We start from the raw sequence: 20,858 nt of genomic DNA, 5'->3' as shown, positions 1-20,858 counted from the left end.
CAAGAACTATTTGAAGTAAATATTAACAACTTTATTTCTTAAAGTATATTAGAGAAATAGTAACTCAACTATTTACAACTCCTTCCTCAAACCTATCTTTTACTTTCCTAGCCTGATAAAAACCCAATTAAGATTTACCAAAATTCAAATTTCAAAACCAGGCAGCTGTCGAATTTTCTCTTCCTCTGTAGAGTTCCTTCTTAAGGATTTCTGTTTCACAGGTCACAGATCAATAAAGGTACCTTTTTAAGAGAGTTATTTTTTGGGCAATCTATCCGTGCTGGTGACTTGGCAGTTCTCCTCCCAACTGTTCACATTTTCTCGCTTGTATACCCTGAAAGCATAAGATTGTGTCGTTGGTTTTTAATATTGTCAATATACAAATTCAAACTGGATTGGAGCTTGGGTTTTTTTTGGGGGGTATAATTTAAACTGATTGGCCTAATTCAAATTTGTTTTTGTCTCCAGACCACCAGCTACACTTGCTGCTGGATCTAAAGGTTACATTGTATCTTGTTCAGAGCATTTGATGCTGTCAGGTCATTCTGCTCGTGCTTAACTTTCTTAAAGGTATAGAACACTGCTACACCTTCATAACATTTGTCCTAAAAGTACTTTCTGGCAGATTGCTGTTCTCCTGGCTGTTATAACTGTGCTAGTTGCGGTTGTTGAATTTGTCAGCATTTTGATATTTTAAGTTTTCCAGAGGTATGTTGAAAGTAATTTGAATTTATAGTACAACTTCCTTTCACCCCACAAAAATGTCTCTTTTTGGTCTTCCTATATAAAGACATTCCACGTGTGCAATTCATACAGCAATCTGCTGGGCAGAAGTCACATTGGAAGCTGCAATCTCATGGGGATCCATAAAAGAACCACTTTTAGTTTAGCAAGTTGAAATGGCAGGTACCTTTCAGGAAATTACACTTGCTTCATTCCGAGTCTGGCCTGAATTGTGTCAAAACTGGCTATCTCATTTTCACATCAATGGTTCTCATGTGCTGTCAAAACACTTTGGCCAAGTTAGGACTAATTGTTTTGCTATCTGAATTTGTAGAGAGACTGTCCTAGAACTGCTAAACAGCCATTAGAGAGGAAGCTATTTCTCAGTGTGAACTGGATTTGAACCTTTTTTTTTGGAAGGAAAATGCTCTGGATTTATCAATTTATTTCTTGGACTGCATTTTTTAAATTCCTTCATGGTGTGTGGATATTGCTGATAACCCTCATTTTTCATTACAAGATCGTGATGTGTCACATTATTGACAATTGAGGCCATTTCGGAGGGCAGTGTTGGTTGGTCTGGAGTAACATATATGTTGGACTGGCTGATGACATCAGATTCTCTCCCTTTAAAGAACATATGTGAACAAGATGACATTTTATGACATTCTGGTATCTAAATGATAAGTAATACTGATATTATTCTTTTTAATTCCAGAATTATTTAATTATCTGTATTTAAATTTCCTAGGTAGTGGGATTTGAACTCATCTTTGAATCATTAATCCAAATCCCTGAATTTCTAATGAAGTAACTTAACCACAATGTTGGTTTCATTGAATAAGCAAATAAAAACCAAAATTAAAAGAGACTTTTTTTTTTGCAAGTGGCTTAAGACTCTAACTTCAGTCATGAAAAGCAAGCAGCCCCCCTTATTCGTACTTCGTCATATAGTCCAGCAAACTGGGCAATTAACAAAATAATACAAAATGTTGAGTGCAGTCAAGATTAGCACTGCTGCCTCACAGCGCCAGGGACCCAGGTTAGATTCCAGCCACGAGTGACTGTCTGTCTGTGTGGAGTTTGCACGTTCTCTGTGTGGGTTTCCTCCAGGTGCTCTGGTTTCCTCCATCAATCCAAAGATGTGCAGGTTAGGCTGTATTGGACATGCCAAATTGCCCATAGTATTAGGTGCATTAGTCGGGCGTAAAATAGGGGAATGGGTCTGGGTAGGTTGCTCTTCAGAGGGTCGGTGTGGACCTGTTGGGCCGAAGGACCTGTTTCCATCCTGTAGGGAATATAGTCTAATCTACTCATACCTTGTATTATATGAGTGTTTTTTTATTTTGCAGGTACCTATCCAATTCTCCCCAATCTTCCAGCAGTTGGAGGAAATGAAGGAGTAGGACAAGTTCTGGAAGTAGGCAGTAGAGTAACTAATCTGAAGCCAGGAGACTGGGTAATACCATCTGATGCAGGGCTGGGTAAGTTTCTATACTTGTTTTACTACAAAGATGTGGCAAATGAGGGATAGAGTCAAATGGTATGCCACTACAATTTGTTTCTTGAAATCTATAGATGTAAAATCACTGTATCTCCTGTATGTGATTTGAAAGTTGATGAATACATTTAATGAAATATGGTAGATGATTATTGTATCTATAGTTTTCTATGCAAAGTAGTAACTTTCAAAAAACAGTCTGGCTTGTATACATTGCTTCCTAGTAACTCAGTCTTTTTCTGCTTGGGCAAGCAAGCAGAATCTGCAGGCGTTTGAACAAAGCAATTTTATTAAAAAATTAAAAGCAAAATACTTTGCTTTCTGGAAATATGAGGCAAACACTGAATGCTGGATAAACTCTGGTCTGGCAGCATCTGTGGAGAGAGAAATAGAATTAACATTTGACATTTAACAAAGCCGTCTATATGCAAATGATTTCTTCATTCACTTCTGAAGAAGAGTCATACAGGACTCAAAATGTTAACTGTTTTTCACTCTCCACAGATGCTGTTAGACAAGCCGAGTTTCTCCAGTATTGTGTGATTGCTTCATCAGAGTAATGGATTTGTTTTGGATTTTAATAAACTGAATTCAAAAGAAGTAAATTCACGTGAAGGATTAATTGTTATAAAAAAGGTAGACCATATACTGCTGAGTTTTATTTCCATCCTCCATTGGAATTATGAGACCAATTATAGCATTTTAATTGTTTTAGCAGCTGGAAGGCCATGCAGCAGTCTGAAATTTTACAAATGAGCCACAAAGAAAATTAAATGGACTGTACGCTTAAATCACCAGCACATTCCAACAAACAAAAAATTGATAACTTGTTTTCTACAATATTATTGTCTTCTTGCACAGTATCTGGTATAATTACTGAGTCAACATGGATCTTTTTTTTTATCAAAAACCCAAATAATTTCACCTGATATTGCGTTTTTGCAAGGCATATAAAGCACCATCATGGTGTGATGTGTATATCAGCTTTCACCATACAACGTGAAGGAAATTGAATATTCGAGAAGTTATGTTCCAATGTGTGTGAATACACCGGAACCAGTTACAGGATTGATCATTGGTATCAGAAATGTTCCTATTGGTTTTACAGTTTCATTGACTTCTTGAAGGAGCCTGCCTTTTTCAATAATTGAAATTTAAAAGGTCTCAAGGAAATTTTATTAATGATAAGCAAGTCCCTGTATACGGATAACTCTTCCTAATGGTGAACCTTAATTGCATTGGAGGCCTGTATTACTCCCAACTGCGTTTTGTATGTTGCTTCTCAAAATGAGTCAGATTTCTTTAAATCTAACTGGCTTATCCAAATTCTGCTAAACAGTGTCAGAATGTTTTCTGTCTCCGAGGTGTTAATCCCTCCTCTGTGCAAGTCAACACTTGAGAAGACACATACTGGTTTAAAATCATGACAGTTCATTTTAAAGCCCTTCGCAAAAACAAACCAACACCCATATGCTACTGGTTTATTGCCACGGTGACCTTATGCTTTGTTGACCAATTCCATTAGAATTCTATACTTATTCTAAATGATATAAATTATAAAGGGTCTCCGGGAAATAAGGCAGGGCAGCTGACTGAGGTGTCAGTGGGGGAACACTTTGGGGCCAGTGACCGTAATTCTATTCGTTTTAAAATAATGATGGAAAAGGATAGACCCGATCTAAAAGTTGAAGTTCTAAATTGGAGAAAGGCCAATTTTGATGATATTAGGCAAGAACTTTTGAAAGCTGATTGGAGGCAGATGTTCGCAGGTAAAGGGACAGCTGGAAAATGGGAAGCCTTCAGAAATGAGATAACGAGAATCCAGAGAAAGTATATTCCTGTCAGGGTGAAAGGGAAGGCTGGTAGGTATAGGGAATGCTGGATGACTAAAGAAATTGAGGGTTTGGTTAAGAAAAAGAAGGAATCATATGTCAGGTACGGACAGGATAGATTGAGAGAATCCGTAGAAGAGTATAAAGAAAGTAGGAGTATACTTAAGAGGGAAATCAGGAGGGCAAAATGGGGACATAGCTTTGGCAAATGGAATTAAGGAGAATCCAAAGGTGTTTTACAAATATATTCAGGTAAAAAAGGGTAACTAGGGAGAGAATAGGGCCCCTCAAAGGTCAGCAAGGTGGCCTTTGTGTGGAGCCACAGAAAATGGGGGAGATACGAAATGAATATTTTGCATCAGTTTTTACTGTGGAAAAGGATATGGAAGATATAGACTGTAGGGAAATAGATGGTGACATCTTTCAAAATGTCCAGATTACAGAGGAGGAAGTGCTGGATGTCTTGAAATGGTTAAAAGTAGATATATCCCCAGGACTTGATCAGGTGTACCCAAGAACTCTGTGGGAAGCTAGAGAAGTGATTGCTGGGCCTCTTGCTGAGATATTTGTATCATCGATAGTCACAGGTGAGGTGCTGGAAGACTGGAGGTTGGTAAACATGGTTTCACTGTTTAAGAAGAGTGGTAAGGACAAGCCAGAGAACTATAGACCAGTGAGCCTGACCTCAGTGATGGGCAAGTTGTTGGAGGGAATCCTGAGGGACAGGATGTACATGTATTTGGAAAGGCAAGGACTGATTTCGGGATAGTCAACATGGCCTTGTGCATAGGAAATCATGTCTCACAAACTTGATTGAGTTTTTTGAAGAAGTAACAAAAGAGGTTGATGAGGGCAGAGCAGTAGATGTGATCTGTATGGACTTCAGTAAGGCGTTCAACAAGGTTCCCCATAGGAGACTGATTAGCAAGGTTAGATCTCATGGAATACAGGGAGAACTAGCCATTTGGATACAGAACTGGCTCAAAGGTAGAAGACAGAGGGTGGTTGTCTTTCAGACTGGAGGCCTGTGACCAGTGGAGTGCCACAAGGATCGGTGCTGGGTCCTCTACTTTTTGTCATTTACATAAATGATTTGGATGCGAGCATAAGAGGTACAGTTAGTAAGTTTGCAGATGACACCAAAATTGGAGGTATAGTGGACAGTGAAGAGGGTTACCTCAGATTACAACAGGATCTGGACCAGATAGGCCAATGGACTGAGAAGTGGCAGATGGAGTTTAATTCAGATAAATGCGAGGTGCTGCATTTTGGGAAAGCAATACTTAGCAGGATTTATACACTTAATGGTAAGGTCCGAGGGAGTGTTGCTGAACAAAGAGACCTTGGAGTGCAGGTCCATAGCTCCTTGAATGTGGAGTCGCAGGTAGATAGGATAGTGAAGAAGGCGTTTGGTATGCTTTTCTTTATTGGTCAGAGTATTGAGTACAGGAATTGGGAGGTCATGTTGCAGCTGTACAGGACATTGGTTAGGCCACTGTTAGGATATTACGTGCAATTCTGGTCTCCTTCCTCTCAGAAAGATGTTGTGAAACCTGAAAGGGTTCAGAAAAGATTTACAAGGATGTTGCCAGGGTTGGAGGATCTGAACTACAGGGAGAGGTTGAACAGGCTGGGGCTGTTTTCCCTGGAGCGTCGGAGGCTGAGGGGTGACCTTATGGAGGTTTACAAAATTAAGAGGGGCATGGATAGGATAAATAGACAAAGTCTTTTCCCTGGGGTGAGGGAGTCCAGAACTAGAGGGCATAGGTTTAAGGTGAGAGGGGAAAGATATAAAAGAGACCTAAGGGGCAACGTTTTCACGCAGAGGGTGGTACGTGTATGGAATGAGCTGCCAGAGGATGTGGTGAGGCTGGTACAATTGCAACATTTAAGAGGCTTTTGGATGGGTATATGACTAGGAAGGGTTTGGAGGGATATGGGCCGGGTGCTGGCAGGTGAGACTAGATTGGGTTGGGATATCTGGTCGGCATGGACGGGTTGGATGGAAGGGTCTGTTTCCATGCTGTACATCTCTATGACATTTATAATGCCCAATCTCCCTGAACAAGGCACACTTTGACCTACTTTTCACATCACTGAATCAGTTTCCACGGCAACTATCCACTGATAGTGTTTCTTCTGTCACCAGCTCCAGTTTCCACCTTTAATGCATTGACAACCTTTTTAAAGTTTGTGTTCTTGTGTCTGTGAATATTGCAGTGGCATACACGTAATGTTCCTCGACTAATGCTCTGGACTAATTGTACAGCACAGAAATAGACTCTTCCATCCATACTGAACATAATCCCAAGCTAAACTAGTCCCACCTACCTGCTCCTGGTCCATATTCCTCCAAACCTTTCCTATTCATGTACTTATCTAAGTGTAGTTTAAATGTTGTAAATGTGCCCTCACCCACCATTTCCTCAGGGAATTCATTTCAGACACAATCCACCCTCTAAGTTTTTAAACAAAAAAATGCCCCTCGAGTCTCTTTTTTTTTTGTTTTAAATCTCTCTCCTCTCTTTAAAATATGCCCCCTACTCTTGTGTTGCAGATGCCTGTGTACTTTGTAAATAGTTACCTCATTTTTCATGATTTTTTTTTAGAAAGCACTTAATGTTGGACCATCTTTTTGGACCCTTGTTTTGTAACTGTATTTGAACCCTTGCCAGCAACATAATCTCTTTATTTGTTCTTATGTTTTTGCATGTTTGCATTACAACCGCTTGAACTTGCAAGTCCCCAATGCAGCTGGTGGCATTTCATTTTGTTAAACACAATAACATGAAATGAAAAGCTCGTTTGATGGTTACCATTATAATGGAAGAAATTGTGGATAGTGCAATCCAGCAGGGCTTTCTCAGCCATAATCTTCTTAACTATGATCATTTTGAGTTCTGCCAGAGCTACTCAGCTCTTGATCTCATTAATGCCTTGGACAAAAGAGCTGACCTCCAGAAATGAAGTAAGAGTGATAGCCCTTAACAAAAAGGAAGAATTTGACTGTGTATAATATCAAGACATCATAGCAAACCTGAACTCAGTCGGAATTGGGGAAATTGGTCCACTGATTTGAAGTCATACTGAGCCCAAAGAAAGACTGTTGTGGTTGTTGGAGGTCAATCATCTCAGTCACCGGCATCACTGCAGGAATTCCTCAGGGTCATGACCTAGGCCCACCAATCTGCAGCTACTTCATTAGCGACTTTCTGTCTGATGAAGATTCCAGCTTCTGAATTTAACTGATTACCAATAGTGACATTGAATGGTCACCTAATTTGTGACTCTTCACGTACTGAAACATTCTATGCTAAAATGAAGCAAGACCTGGCAACTTCCAGGCTTGGGCTAACTCGTGGCAAGTAATATTCACACCCACAGTGCCAACCTGATTCTGCGATAATCAAACCGCTGTAACAAGATATAGAAAAAAACTGATCAGATCTCTACCAGCTGTGGAGTGGCTTCTCTGTTCTGATTGAAAGCTCACTTTAAACCTGAAGAAATCCTGTTTTTTTTTAATTTGGGATGTGGATTGTCATTTATTGCCCATCCCTGATTGCCACTTGAACTGACTGGTTTGCTAGGACCATTCCATAGGGCATTTAAGAGTCAACCACATTGCTGTAGATTTGGAGTCTCTTGTAGGCCAGACTATTAGTGGTGCAAATAGGTTTTCACAATAATCAACAGTGGTTCCACTATTAGTGTAGCTTTTAATTTCAAATTTTCATTGATTGAAATTCCACTATCTGTTATGGTGAATTTCAAACTCCTATACCCAAAGGAGTTAGTCTAGATCTCTGGATTACTCATCCTGTGACAATTCCACTTTGCCACCACCACCTTTTTATATTGCTCCCTCTTTCTGTGGTTGCTTTCAGTTGTGCTTTATTTTTATTGGTAAGTAAGAGACCTTTTAACTATTTATTTCACCCTCGTGCTTGTCTAGCTTCCTTTTAAAATAGATTGTTCCATTAGTCAATTTATCTTTAGTATACTATGTATAAACAAATATTTTGTTCTAAATAGCAATGAGCAGTCTTTTTAATATACTTAACCACATAAATGCTGTTTTAAGAGATGTATATCCTGTAGTTTTATTTCAATAATTTACTAAACATTTTCATTACTTAAACTATCAATTCATTTTGAAACTTGGGCAATTGAATTTTAGACTCTCTACTTCAAAGTGTTATTTTTTTTACAGGAACCTGGAGAACAGAAACAGTGGACAATATGAATCGTTTTAGTAAAGTTCCAAATAACCTGCCCCTTCTGTGTGCTGCTACCTTGGGTGTCAACACATGTACTGCCTATAGAATGTTGTATGACTTTGAGACACTGAAGCCTGGTATGTATTCCTATTCAATTCAAAATAATCAATACATTTTGAGAATTGAACTTATTTTTGCAATTCTAGCATGTAGATAGTCATATAGCATAGATCCAGACCCTTTTTGTCCAACTCATCCATGCTGACTGGTTACCCTAACCTGAAGTAGTCCTCTTTGTCTACGTTTGACCCATATCCCTTTAAACCTTCCCTAAACTTGCACCTATTCACATGTCTTTCAAATGTTGTAATTGTACCCACCTCCACTGGTTCCCCTGCCAGTTCATTCCAGACATGAAAAAGTTGCCCTGCAGGTCACTTTTAAATCTTTCCCCTCTCACCTTCAACCTATACTCGCTAGTTCTGGACTCCCCTACCTTTGGAAAAAGACCTTGGTTATTCACCTTATCTATTCCCCTTGTGACTCTATAAGGTCACCACTCTGCTTCCAATGCTCCATAAAAACAAGTCCCATCCTATACAGCTTCTCTTTATAAGTCAGACCCTCCAATCTCTTCATCATCCTCGTAAATTTCTTCTGTATCCTTTCCAGTTTAACAACATCCTGTCTATAGCAGGGCAACCAGAATTGTGTGCAGTATTCTAAAAGCTGCCTCATCAATGTTGTACAGCTACAGCATGATAACCCAGCTCCGAAGCTCAATATTTTAACCAATAAAGACCGCTTGCCCATGCTGCCTTCACCACCCTGTCGATCTGCGACACCACTTTCAAGGAACTATGAACTTGCACCCCTAGGTCCCCTCTTCAGCAGCACTCCCCAGGGCCCTATTATTCATTGTGTGAATTCCAGGACAAAGTGAGGACTGCAGATGCTGGAGATCAGAGCTTAAAAATGTGTTGCTGGAAAAGCACAGCAGGTCAGGCAGCATCAAAGGAGCAGGAGAATCAATGTTTCGGGCATAAGCCCTTCAGGAATGAGGAGGATGTGCCAAGCAGGCTAAGATAAAAGGTAGGGAGGAGGGACTTGGGGGAGGGGTGTTGGGAATACGATAAGTGGAAGGAGGTTAAGGTGAGGGTGATAGGCCGGAGAGGGGGTGGGGGCGGAGAGCTCGGGAAGAAGCAGGTCAAGAAGGTGGTGCTGAGTCCGAGGGTTAGGACTGAGAAAAGGTGGGGGAGGGGAAATGAGAAAGCTGGAGAAATCTGCATTCATCACTTGTGGTGGGAGGGTTCCCAGGCAGAAGATGAGGCGCTTTTTTTCCAGGCATCGTGTTGCCATGGTCTAGCGATGGAGGAGGCCAAGGACCTGCATGTCCTTGGCAGAGTGGGAGGGGGAGTTAGTGTTCAGCCATGGGGCGGTTGGGTTGGTTGGTGTGAGTGTCCCAGAGGTGTTCTCTGAAACGTTCTGCAAGTAGGCGGCCTGTCTCCCCAATGTATAGGAGGCCACATCAGGTGCAGCGGATGTAGTAAATGATGTGTGTGGAGGTGCAGGTGAATTTCTGACAGATATGGAAGGATCCCTTGGGGCCTTGGAGGGCGGTGTGGGCGCAAGTTTTGCATTTCTTGTGGTTGCAGGGGAAGGTGCCGGGAGTGGAGGATGGGTTGGTGGGGGGTGTGGATCTGATGAGGGAGTCGCGGAGGGAGCGTTCTTTCCAGAACGCTGATAGGGGAGGGGAGGGAAATATATCCTTGGCGGTGGGGTCTGTTTGGAGGTGGCGGAATTGACAAAGGATGATACGATGTATCTGGAGGTTGGTGGGGTGGTAGGTGAGGACCAGTTGGGGGGGTTCTGTCCTGGTGGCGATTGGAGGGGCGGGGTTCAAAGGCCGAGGAGCGGGAGTGGAGGAGATGCGGTGGAGAGCATTGTCAACCACATCTGAGGGGAAATTGCAGTCTTTGAAGAAGGAGGCCATCTGGGTTGTTCGGTATTGGAATTGGTCCTCCTGGGAGCAGATGCGGCGGAGGCGAAGGAATTGGAAATATGGGATGGCGTTTTTACAGGTGGCAGGGTGGGAGCTGGTGTAATCTCGGTAGCTGTGGGAGTCAGTCGGTTTATAGTAAACGTCCGTGTTGATTCGGTCATCCAAGATAGAAGTGGAGAGGTCTAGGAAGGGGAGGGAGGAGTCAGGGACGGTCCAGGTAAATTTTGAGGTCGGGGTGGAAAGTGTTAGTAAAGTGGATGAACTGTTCAACCTTCTCGTGGGAGCACGAGGTAGCGCTGATACAGTCATCGATGTAGCAGAGGAAAAGATGGGCGGTGGTGCCAGTGTAGCTGCGGAAGATGGACTGTTCCACATATCCTACGAAGAGGCAGGCATAGCTGGGGCCCATGCGGGTGCCCATGACTACTCCTTTGTTTGGAGGAAGTGGGAGGATTGGAAAGAGAAGTTGTTCAGAGTGAGGACCAGTTCAGTCAGTCGCAGGAGGGTGTCAGTGGAAGGGTACTAGTTGGTTCAGTGGGAAAGGAAGAAGCAGAGGGCTTTGAGGCCTTCATGATGGGGGATGGAAGTGTATAGGGACTGGATGTCCATGGTGAAGATAAGGCATTGGGGGCTGGGGAAGCGAAAATCATGGAGGAGGAAGAGGGCATGGGTGATGTCCCGAATGTAGGTGGGGAGTTCTTGGACTAAGGGTGACAGGACCGTGTCAAGGTATGCAGAAATGAGTTTGGAGGGGCAGGAGCAGGCCGAGACAATGGGTTGGCCGAGGCAGTCAGGTATGTGGAGTTTGGGCAGGAGGTAGAAACGGGCGGTGCAGGGTTGTGGGACTGAGGTTGGAGGTGGTGGATGGGAGACCCCCTGAGGTGATGAGATTATGGATGGTCTGGGAGATGATGGCTTGGTGGTGGGAGGTGGGGTCATGGTCATGGTCAAGGGGGCAGTAGGGGGAGGTGTCCGCGAGCTGGCGTTTAGCCTCAGCAATATAAAGATCGGTGCGCCAAACTACCACCACACCTCCCTTGTCTGCCGGTTTGATGGTGAAGTTGGGGTGGGAGTGGAGGGCTGCACGCTGAGAGGGTGAGAGGTTGGAGTGGGTGAGAGGGGTGGACAGGTTGAGGCGGTCAATGTTGCAATGGCAGTTGGCTATGAAGAGATCGAGGGCAGGTAAGAGGCCAGCACGGGGTGTCCAGGTGGATGGGGTGTGTTGGAGCCGGGAGAAGGGGTCGTCAGAGGTTGGACGGGTGTCCTGGTTGAAGAAGTAGGCGCGGAGGCGAAGGTGGCGGAAGAAATGCTCGATGTCTCGCCGCGTGTTAAATTCGTTAATCCGGGAGCGTAGGGGGAAGAAGGTGAGGCCTCTGCTGAGGACTGAATTGTGTGAATTCTGCCCTGGTTTGCCTTGCCAAAATGCAACATCTCGCATTTATCTAAGTTAAACTCAGTCTGCTACTATTTGGTCCATTTGGACCATCTGACCAAGATCTTAGATAACTTTCCTCACAGTCCACTATAATACCAATTTTGGTGTCATCTACAAACTTACTAACTATAATTCCTGTATTCTCATCCAAATTGTTAATGTAAATGGCAAACAACAGTGGATCCAGAACCGATTATTGCAGCACTCAACTGGTCACAGGCCTCAGTCCAAATAACAACTCTCTGCCATCACCATCTTCTACCAGCAAGCCAATTTTGTATCTGATGGGCTATCTCTCCCCGGATCCCATGTGATTTAATCTTACTAACCAGTCTACCATTCAGTGTACTTTTAACTTCACATTGTTTTTGTGGAGAATACATCTTTGTTTCCATGGTAACTAAGCTATTTAAACCTTTGAGGACAGAAGTGGATACTGGTTACTAACGATAAACAAAGATGTGTTGTATTTCATATTTGTCCAAAGAGAAGTAGCAAAGGTGATCTGTGCATCTCAAGAGATCTGGTACTTCTTCACTATCTGATAATCCCTGCTACAATTTTGAAATTGGGGTAAGATAGATCTGCATTTGGTCATGATAAAATCTGAGATGAACAGCCCGTGCACACTCAGTCATATGAAAAATAATGGCTATTTAGACAGAATTCCAGAGGAATTGTAATGCAGCTGAAATTAGCATCAATGGAGAAGATGACCACAAGCCCATAAGAAATAGGAGCAAGAGTAAACTGTTGGTCTTATGAAGCCTACTCCATTATTCAGCAGGATCATGGCTGATCCAGCACTCTTCATATCCTCTTTCATGCTCTTTCCTTATGACCCTTGATTTTCCCTACTGATAAAGACTCTTATCTATCTTAGTCTTAAATATTTAAAGGTCTGTGACCCCACTGCTCTTTGTAGTAAGCAGTACCAAAGACACTCAACTCACTGAGGAAAAAAAATCCACTACTTGTCAGTCTTAAATTAGCAATCCTTTATTCTGAGACTGTGCACTCTGGTCCTAGACTCTCCAATGAGGGGAAACATCCTCTCAGCATTTACTGTGTGAAGCCCCTAAAGAATCATGAATGTTTCAATCACGTCACCTCTCATTCTTCTAAATTACAATGATTTGAGTCTGTTTAATCTTTCCTCATAAGATGATCCTTCTGTGATGGGGATCATCCTGGTGAACCTTCTATGAACTGTTACCAATGATTTAATTCTTTTCTCAACTAATAAGAGCGAAACTACACTCAGTACTCACCAGCAGATGTGATCTCACCAGCAGTTTGTGCAGATACAGTAAGATGTCACTGCTCTTATACTCCAATGCCCTTAAACAGACAACACCTATTAACCTTCCTGATTACCTGCTGCCCCTACACGCTAGCATTAAGTTTCATTTTCAAGTACCCCTCAGTCCCTTTGTGTTGCAGCTTTCTGTAATTCTCTCTAATTAAATAATACCCCATTCTTTCGTTCTTCTTGCCAAAATGAGGAACACAGAACTGTACTGGCTTTTTATTCTGTTGTGCTGGCCTTTTATTCTAATCTAAGATCAAACTAACCTAGTACCCTTCATTTTACTATTATCCATGTGCCTATCCAAGAGTCGCTTAAATGTTCCACACACCCACCACACTGTGTAAAGAACATACATTGGACATCTCAACTTCACATTTATCCACATTGCCAATGTTTTATCCAAAATTTAACTTCTCCTAACTCGCGCCCCTCACACTGGCCCCGTCCCATCACACTGCCCTCTTCTCTTCCCCCACCCCCACTCACTCACCACATAAATGGCATCCCCAGCTGACTTTCTTCAGTCCCTAATCTAGGTGTACTGACGCCAGTTATAGCATTCTTGAATGGAATGAACCCTCTTAAATTGACAAACATCTTGATCTGTATGGTAGATAAACTGGCTAGTACTCCTGATAACTTAACAGCTTAAGATTCTTTTAGTTCAGTTTTTATGTTTTAAAATCTAATATGCACCACTGTTCCTTTGACTTCAATGTTTTGCAAAATCAGCAGTAGTAGTTCCACACCCCACCCCCACCCACTCCCATTTGTGTTTTTTTCCATCTAATTCTACAGATGTCTAACCAACAGAGCAAATAACTTCATGGCAAGGAAAAATGTAATTAAGGTAATGGGCACTCTGCTGTCCGACATTCTTTCTCTTCCAAGGCAGTCTGTCAGCATGGATGCTTTTGGATGATGGGTTTTAAATTATACCTTTGCTTGTTTTTATTATATGGAGATTCTCAATGACAAATTACTGCTCAGGTGTTCTTTTGTTTTATGTTCAATGACATCAGACTGACAAAAAGCAGAACTAAGTTTGCTCAAATTTGATGTTGATCTTTGACCATCAAATTTGACAGTGACATCATTATTTCAACTGGCCCTCAATAAGAGGAAAAGTGCATTTGATTCTGGCATTAAAGACATGCTGTTATTGCAATTTGTGTGCATTAACAATAGAAATTTGAAGGTGCATATCTTAAGCAGATAGGATGACTGCCTGTTTTGTTTGAAGTACATTTGAAAAGTTGTAGAAATCTGTCACACTCTGGTATTTTACAGGTGACTCTGTGATACAGAATGCTGCAAATAGTGGTGTTGGCCAAGCAGCAATCCAGATAGCCAAAGCTATGGGATTGACGACCATTAATATTGTCAGAGACAGGTGAGTGTGGATAAATATTATTTCCATGTCTAGATATTTTAATCACCCCACTCAGACATCAGAATCACAGATGTACAGCACGGAAACAGACTCTTTGGTCCAACTCATCCATGCCAACCAGGCATCCTAAATTCATCGAGTCCCTTTTGCTATTACTTGGCCCATATCCCTCTCGACCCTTGCTGTTCATATACCCATCCAGGTGCCTTTTAAAAGTTGTAATTGTACCAGCCTCCACCACTTCTTCTGGCAGCTCATTCTATACATGCACCACCCTTTGCCTTAAAAAGTTGCCCCTTAAGTCCCTTTAAATCCTTCCCCTCTCACCCTAAATCTATGCCCTCTAGTTCTGGACTCCCTCACCCGAAGGAAAAGACCTTGTTTATTTAGCCTATCCCTGTCCCTCATGACTTTATAAACCTCTAGAAGGTCACCCCTCAGCCTCCAACGTTCCAGGGAAAACAGCCCCAACCTATCTAGCCCCTCCCTATAATTAAATCTCTCCAATCCTGGCAACATCCATGTAAATCTTTTCTGAAGCCTTTCAAGTTTCACAACATGTTTCCATCATAGAATCCTACAGTGTGAAAGCAGGCCATTTGGCTCATCGAGTCCACACTGACCAACGAAGAGCATCCCACTCAGACTACTCACTGTCCCAACCAAGGTTGGCTATGAAGTTCACCATTCTATCTGCTTTGTTAATATTGGTTTCCAAAGGAAAAGCCTACAGGTGAAAAAAGCTGTTTTAAACATTGAAAATTCATTGATATTTTCTCCTCATGGACACTGGAATATTTTCCCATCTGATTTTGGCAGAAGTGCCTATGAGTGTTAATTTACAGCTTCAGTCAGATGCACTTCATGAACTCAATGTCAAGTTCTATTAATTTTTATCTTGGCAGGAGCATTGATGTTTTCAGAAATGTTTGAGTTTTCCTGTTTGCATATGGATTAGTATGAATTTAGTCAGCTAAATTGATACAATTACCTAATGGAATAGTGCACCATTGTGTTCTTTTTAGGATAATGAAAAAAAACTGCACCCAAAAGTTGTCATTGTCTTTGAGTTCAGAATGTTTTGAAAATCAACCCTTTCAGTTTATGATTTACATTTGTTTCCTACTGTACCTTTTCATAATTCTAATCACTGTGACTATCTCAGATGTCTTTCTTATGTACACAAATGTATTCAGTTATCCTGAGAGTCTAACTTGTCACTCTCTTTCTCTGAACTGCAATGAGCCAAAACAATGATTTGCCTACAGTTTTATGGAAGAGGCTAAATGTAAGATAAAAGAAGTACTTGAGGGTGTGGTAATGTTGGTTCAATCAGATACTATTAAATTAGCTAATACAACTACAAAAAAGAAAAGTTGACTGAGCTCAGAAAACATGCCATCTGTATTCTGATGAAGATATAACAATCTAATCATAGTTTTCTACAACTCTTTGCAATTGTGTCAAAAGGTTCCCCACTTGAATGACTACCGCCTGGTGGCCCAAACTTTGGTGGTCATGAAGTGCTTTCAAAGGCTGGTCATGGCATTAATCAACCCCAGCCTCCCCACTACTCTTGACCCACTCCAATTTGCCTATCAGACCAACAGATCCACGCCAGATGCCGTATCATTTGCCCTTCACTCCTCCCTAGAGCATTTTGACACCAAGAACAGCTATGTAAGAATCCTCTTCATTGACTACAGTTCAGCCTTCTACACTGTTCTCCCCTCGAGATTGATTACTAAACTTAGTGATCTCAGACTAAGCCCCATTCTGTGCAACTGGATCCTCCGTTTCCTGATGCACAGGCCACAATATTTCATCCTCACTAACACTCAACACTAGAGCCCACCAGGAGTGTGTACTCAGCCCCCTACTATGACTGTATACCCATGACTGCACACCAAATACCAGACTAATGCCATTTACAAGTTCGCTGATGACACCGCCATAGTCGGTCAAATCTCAGATGGTGATGAAACAGACTACCGACCGGAGGTGGAAGACCTGGAAAAATAGTGCACTGAGAACAACCTAGCTCTCAATGCTGGCAAAGACTTTTGGCAGGATATTACTCATGCCCCCTACACATTAACATCACAGAGGTGGAGCAAGTGGAGAATGTCAAGCTCCTGGAAGTAGTCATCCACAACAAACTTTCTTGGACTCATATGGATGCACTGGTTATAAAGGCCCAACAACGTCTCTTCTTCCTCAGGCAGCTGAGAAAATTTGGCGTGACGGCAAATGCCCTTGCCAACTTTTATAGGTGTGCCATTGAGAGCATTCTGTCTGAATGTATCACTACCTGATCTGGCAACTGTACCATTCAAGATCAGAGTGGTGAACTTGGCCCGAGCAATCTCAAAGGCTAAAGTGCCATGTATAAAACCCATCAACCAGGTCCGCTGTCAAGGAAAGGCCTTCAGCATTGTCAAAGATCCATCCCACCCTGGCAATGCTTCTCTAGGGGAGAACGTACAGAAGCCTGAACACATGCATCAGCCAGTTTCGAAACAGTTTCTGCCCTACTGTTGTTGGAATACTGAATGGACTCTCAAACTCTTAGCATTCACCTGTGTTTTGGTTTTTACCACTGTTTACATATTATTTACTTATCTATGCTAATTAACTATGTGACCTGCCTGTATTGCTCGCAAGACACAGCCTTTCACTGTGCCTTGGTGTACATGACAATTCAATAAATTCAAATTCAGAAGGTGCTGAGTCGACAACTTTGAGGCTAGATAAAACTATCTCAATTGCAGGTGCTCTTCTAGAGTACATAATGCAGAATGAAATTATCAACACTGGGACATTGGTAAGCTCCACAGAGGCTGATATCCTGTCGCCAAGTCACCCTTTATTTACACACAAGCTATCCTTGACTTTAGTACTGTCTTATTCAGATTCAGATACCGCGGTGTCAGTTTCTCTGATACTAAGCCTTTTTATATGTCAGTCAGGGCTCCCTGACTGGGGCCATTAAGCTGGCCCATTCAGAGAACTCATTCTATATTTTGTCACAATCATTACATTCGTCCTGCTGTAAGTCCACTGATTCATTTTCTTGGAGAGCTTCCTGGAGTGTATTAGCACTCGATCAAGTTCTTCCGACTTGGATGGCACGTAATACATGAGAGCTTGCCTGTTGTGCCAGGCGCACCTTGGTAGAATTTCACTTTCCTCTTCTGGCAACAACAGCATCAAGGCAGCTACTTCCATCGTATCCCTCTCTGATTCAGAAGACTTGACAACGTTTGACAGAGCGATTGAGTCACAGGTTCCTGCAGCATTTCTGAAAGGTCCAAGGGGCAGGATACACTTTACTCCAATGCTTGTGAACTTGTGGTTTTCATGCAGTTCACATGCTTGTTCAGAACTGTTGCACCTACCCAAACTTTATACATCACTAACCCTAACCTCGCAATGACCATGCCTTTCTTCCATGTAGGGCTTTTTCTGTGATTTGTACACCAAACTTTGTTCCCTACATTAACCTTAAAAAGGCACGGTGGCTCAGTGGTTAGCACTGTTGCCTCACAGCACCAGGATCCCAGGTTCGATCCCAGGTTCAATTCCAGCCTCTGGCATCTGTCTGTGTGGAGTTTGCGTGTACTCCCCGTGTGTGCATGAGTTTCCTCCAGTGCTCCGGTTTCCTTCCACAGTCCAAAGATGTACAGGTTAGGTGAATTGGCTATGCTAAAATTGCCTGTCGTGTTAGATGCATTGGTTAGAGGTAAATATAGGGGAATAGGCGGGTTGCTCTTCGGAGGGTCGGTGTGGACGTGATGGGCTGAAGGGCCTGTTTCCACACTTTCGGGAATCTAATCCGAAAAACATGATCGAGATTTTAGTGGGTGGCACAGTGGTTAGCACTGCTGCCTCACAGCGCCAAAGACCCAGGTTCAATACCCGCCTCAGGCAACTGTCTGTATGGAGGTTGCACGTTCTCCCTGTGTCTGCGTGGGTTTCCTCCGGGTATTCCGGTTTCCTCCCACAGTCCAAAAATGTGCAGGTTAGGTGATTTGGCCATGCTAAATTGCCCGTAGTGTTAGGTGAAGGGGTAAATGTAGGGGAATAGGTCTGGGTGTGTTGCTCTTCGGAGGATCAGTGTGGGCTTGTTGGGCCGAAGGGCCTGTTTCCACACTGTAAGTCTGAAAGCACCAGACTTATTCTGGTATGGAGTCTTTTACTCATTAGCAATTCTGGTACTATTCCTGTATTTGCATGTGGGGTTATTTTGTAACAGTGTAACTGTGACAGCTTGGTATCGAATGAGGCTGTAGGCCTCCAATTTGACTTGAAGAAATGAGACTCCCTGCTGGCAAATGATCTGTAACTAACATTTACGGGACTCTGCACATTGAAAAAGATGCACACAGTTTTTTTCTATTATTGTCCCCATTTGACTAATGGACCTCTGCACATCTAACCACTTTTGAGTGGGCGTCCAAATGATGAAGAACATTGAATCAATGAAAAGGCCAACATAGTCGAAGGGCAACCGAGTCAAAGGTATACATGGCCATTCCCACTGATATTCAGGAGCTGGTGGCCATAATTTTTGTTTTTGTAGATACTCTGGACACTGTTTCATCAATGTGGCTATATTTGCGTACAAGTCTGGCCAACAGACATAACTTCTCACCAACATCTTCATTTTAGAGCCCCGTGGATGGGCCCGGTGGAGTTCAGTCAGTATTTGCCAGTGACCTTTGCTCGGGACAATCTCTCTTGTTCCCTGTAACATATTGCCATTCCCTAACATGAGCTAGTATCTCTGGGTACAAAAAAAGTTTCACTTCTAATTTTGACAGCCTTTTGGTTTCCACAATTTAACACCAGCTGTTTCAGTTTCGAAAGAACTGAATCTTTGTGTCTAAAATCTGATAATGTCAGCTGCGACTGGGAGCCTATCCAGAAAATTTAATCTCATTAAGTACTCTTCCATTAGGAGCACCACCGACAGTGTATCTACTGATGAGAGGCGGCTCAATGCATTTGCGTTCACTACGCCACATCCAGAACAGTGTTCTAACTTTTGACACTCGGTATTTAGTATTAGAGCCCACAGCTGAATGTGGCCCAAAGCTATGAGTGACACTGCCTTGCCCACTTTAAGAGACCAAGTCAGGATTTATGGTTCTTTATTATCACAAATTTCCATCCAAATATTTGACCCAAATATGACCACTAATCCTTATTTAAGCTTTGCATTAGCCCAAAGCCCAGCCTGTATGGGGAAGCATCTCATGTCCATATCAGATCTTTCTTGGGATCATAGTGTGCCAATACCTTCAAGGATCATATCTGTTGCTTTAATTCATTGAAAGCTAAGGCTTATCTATGCAACTAATTCTAAGGCTGACCCTTTTTAGGAGCTGACGCAAAGGTGCCAGAATGGAGGCCAGGTTATGTCTGAAATTTCCACAATAATTTGCCAGGGCACCTTTGATCATACTTTATCTTCCAGAAGCTGTAACCTGGTCTTGTCAACTCTGTAGCCCAAGTTGGGGAGGTAGGCATGCCTGGGACAAACATTTTTCCCTTCTTAGACATACGTCTGCCTTGGAGAAATGCCTTAAAAGAATTTGAAAGTAGTTTTAAGTGTTTCTTACTAGTTTTCCATGTTGTTCAGACATCGCCTAGATAAATGGTGATCTCAGGCAGATCTTAAAGCTTTTCATTGCTGAAAAATTGCACACTCTGAATACCCCAAACGGCAGTCTCCTATATTGATATATTATATTGCAAATGCAAGTAAGCATATCTCATGAATGGCTTAGTGAAAGACAGCACCTCTGCCAGCAGTGAGAAATTTGTTTAAAATCCTACAGAGGCAAACCGACCTATTGAGCTTCAAAATCTATATGATTGGTGCTGCCCCTTCCATGAACTGGACTGGTTTGATGATTCCTTCACTTTCCAGCCTCTACCTTTGCATCTAAGGCAAATGGCATTAGGCGCACCATGCAGAATTGTGGAATTGCTTCCTGGTCAACATGCAAACTGGCCTTGGCTCCTCTGATTGTCCCTAGACCTTCCTGAAAGACTTCAAGGTACTTAATTAGGAATTCACTCAGCAGCCATTTTCTAATTGAAAAATGTTGAGCCAATGTAGGTAAATTTCTCACATCTAATTTCATCCCATCAAACTTGGAACCGAGCCTTCTACTACAGTCACTGGAAACTGAACCAGCTGCTTTTCGTAAGAGACCAGAATCGAAGTTATACCCTTTAATCCCTAGCCAAGGCCCTTCATAAAACTTAGGGTTAGAGTCCAGAGAGAATTTAATTAAAAACTGGTTTGCTGATCACTGAGCTTTCCTGGATAACCGGCCTATGAGTTACCTTACTCAGTTTACGTCTTGCTGCCTCAGGTTCGCATACGAGCAATAACAACGATGGTTTGCCAGTCAGGATCCTGAAGGAAA

The 20,858-nt window shown here is 42.4% G+C and overlaps 1 protein-coding gene across 3 annotated transcripts in view; it reads left to right on the top strand.

The window, feature by feature from the left end:
• Positions 1-20,858, top strand: part of mecr (mitochondrial trans-2-enoyl-CoA reductase) — a 69,932-nt gene that overhangs the window by 24,422 nt on the left and 24,652 nt on the right. For all 3 annotated transcript variants that reach the window (XM_072548060.1, XM_072548059.1, XM_072548061.1), the window contains exons 3-5: positions 2,076-2,207; positions 8,270-8,413; positions 14,316-14,418. In XM_072548060.1, the coding sequence (XP_072404161.1) occupies positions 2,076-2,207; positions 8,270-8,413; positions 14,316-14,418 (379 nt within the window). The remainder of the gene's footprint in view (positions 1-2,075; positions 2,208-8,269; positions 8,414-14,315; positions 14,419-20,858) is intronic.

Source organism: Chiloscyllium punctatum, chromosome 27 (genome assembly GCF_047496795.1).
Source record: "Chiloscyllium punctatum isolate Juve2018m chromosome 27, sChiPun1.3, whole genome shotgun sequence".
Classification (NCBI taxonomy): Eukaryota; Metazoa; Chordata; class Chondrichthyes; order Orectolobiformes; family Hemiscylliidae; genus Chiloscyllium; species Chiloscyllium punctatum.
Note: the sequence above shows the minus strand (reverse complement) of the source record. Positions and strands in the feature narration are given on the sequence as shown.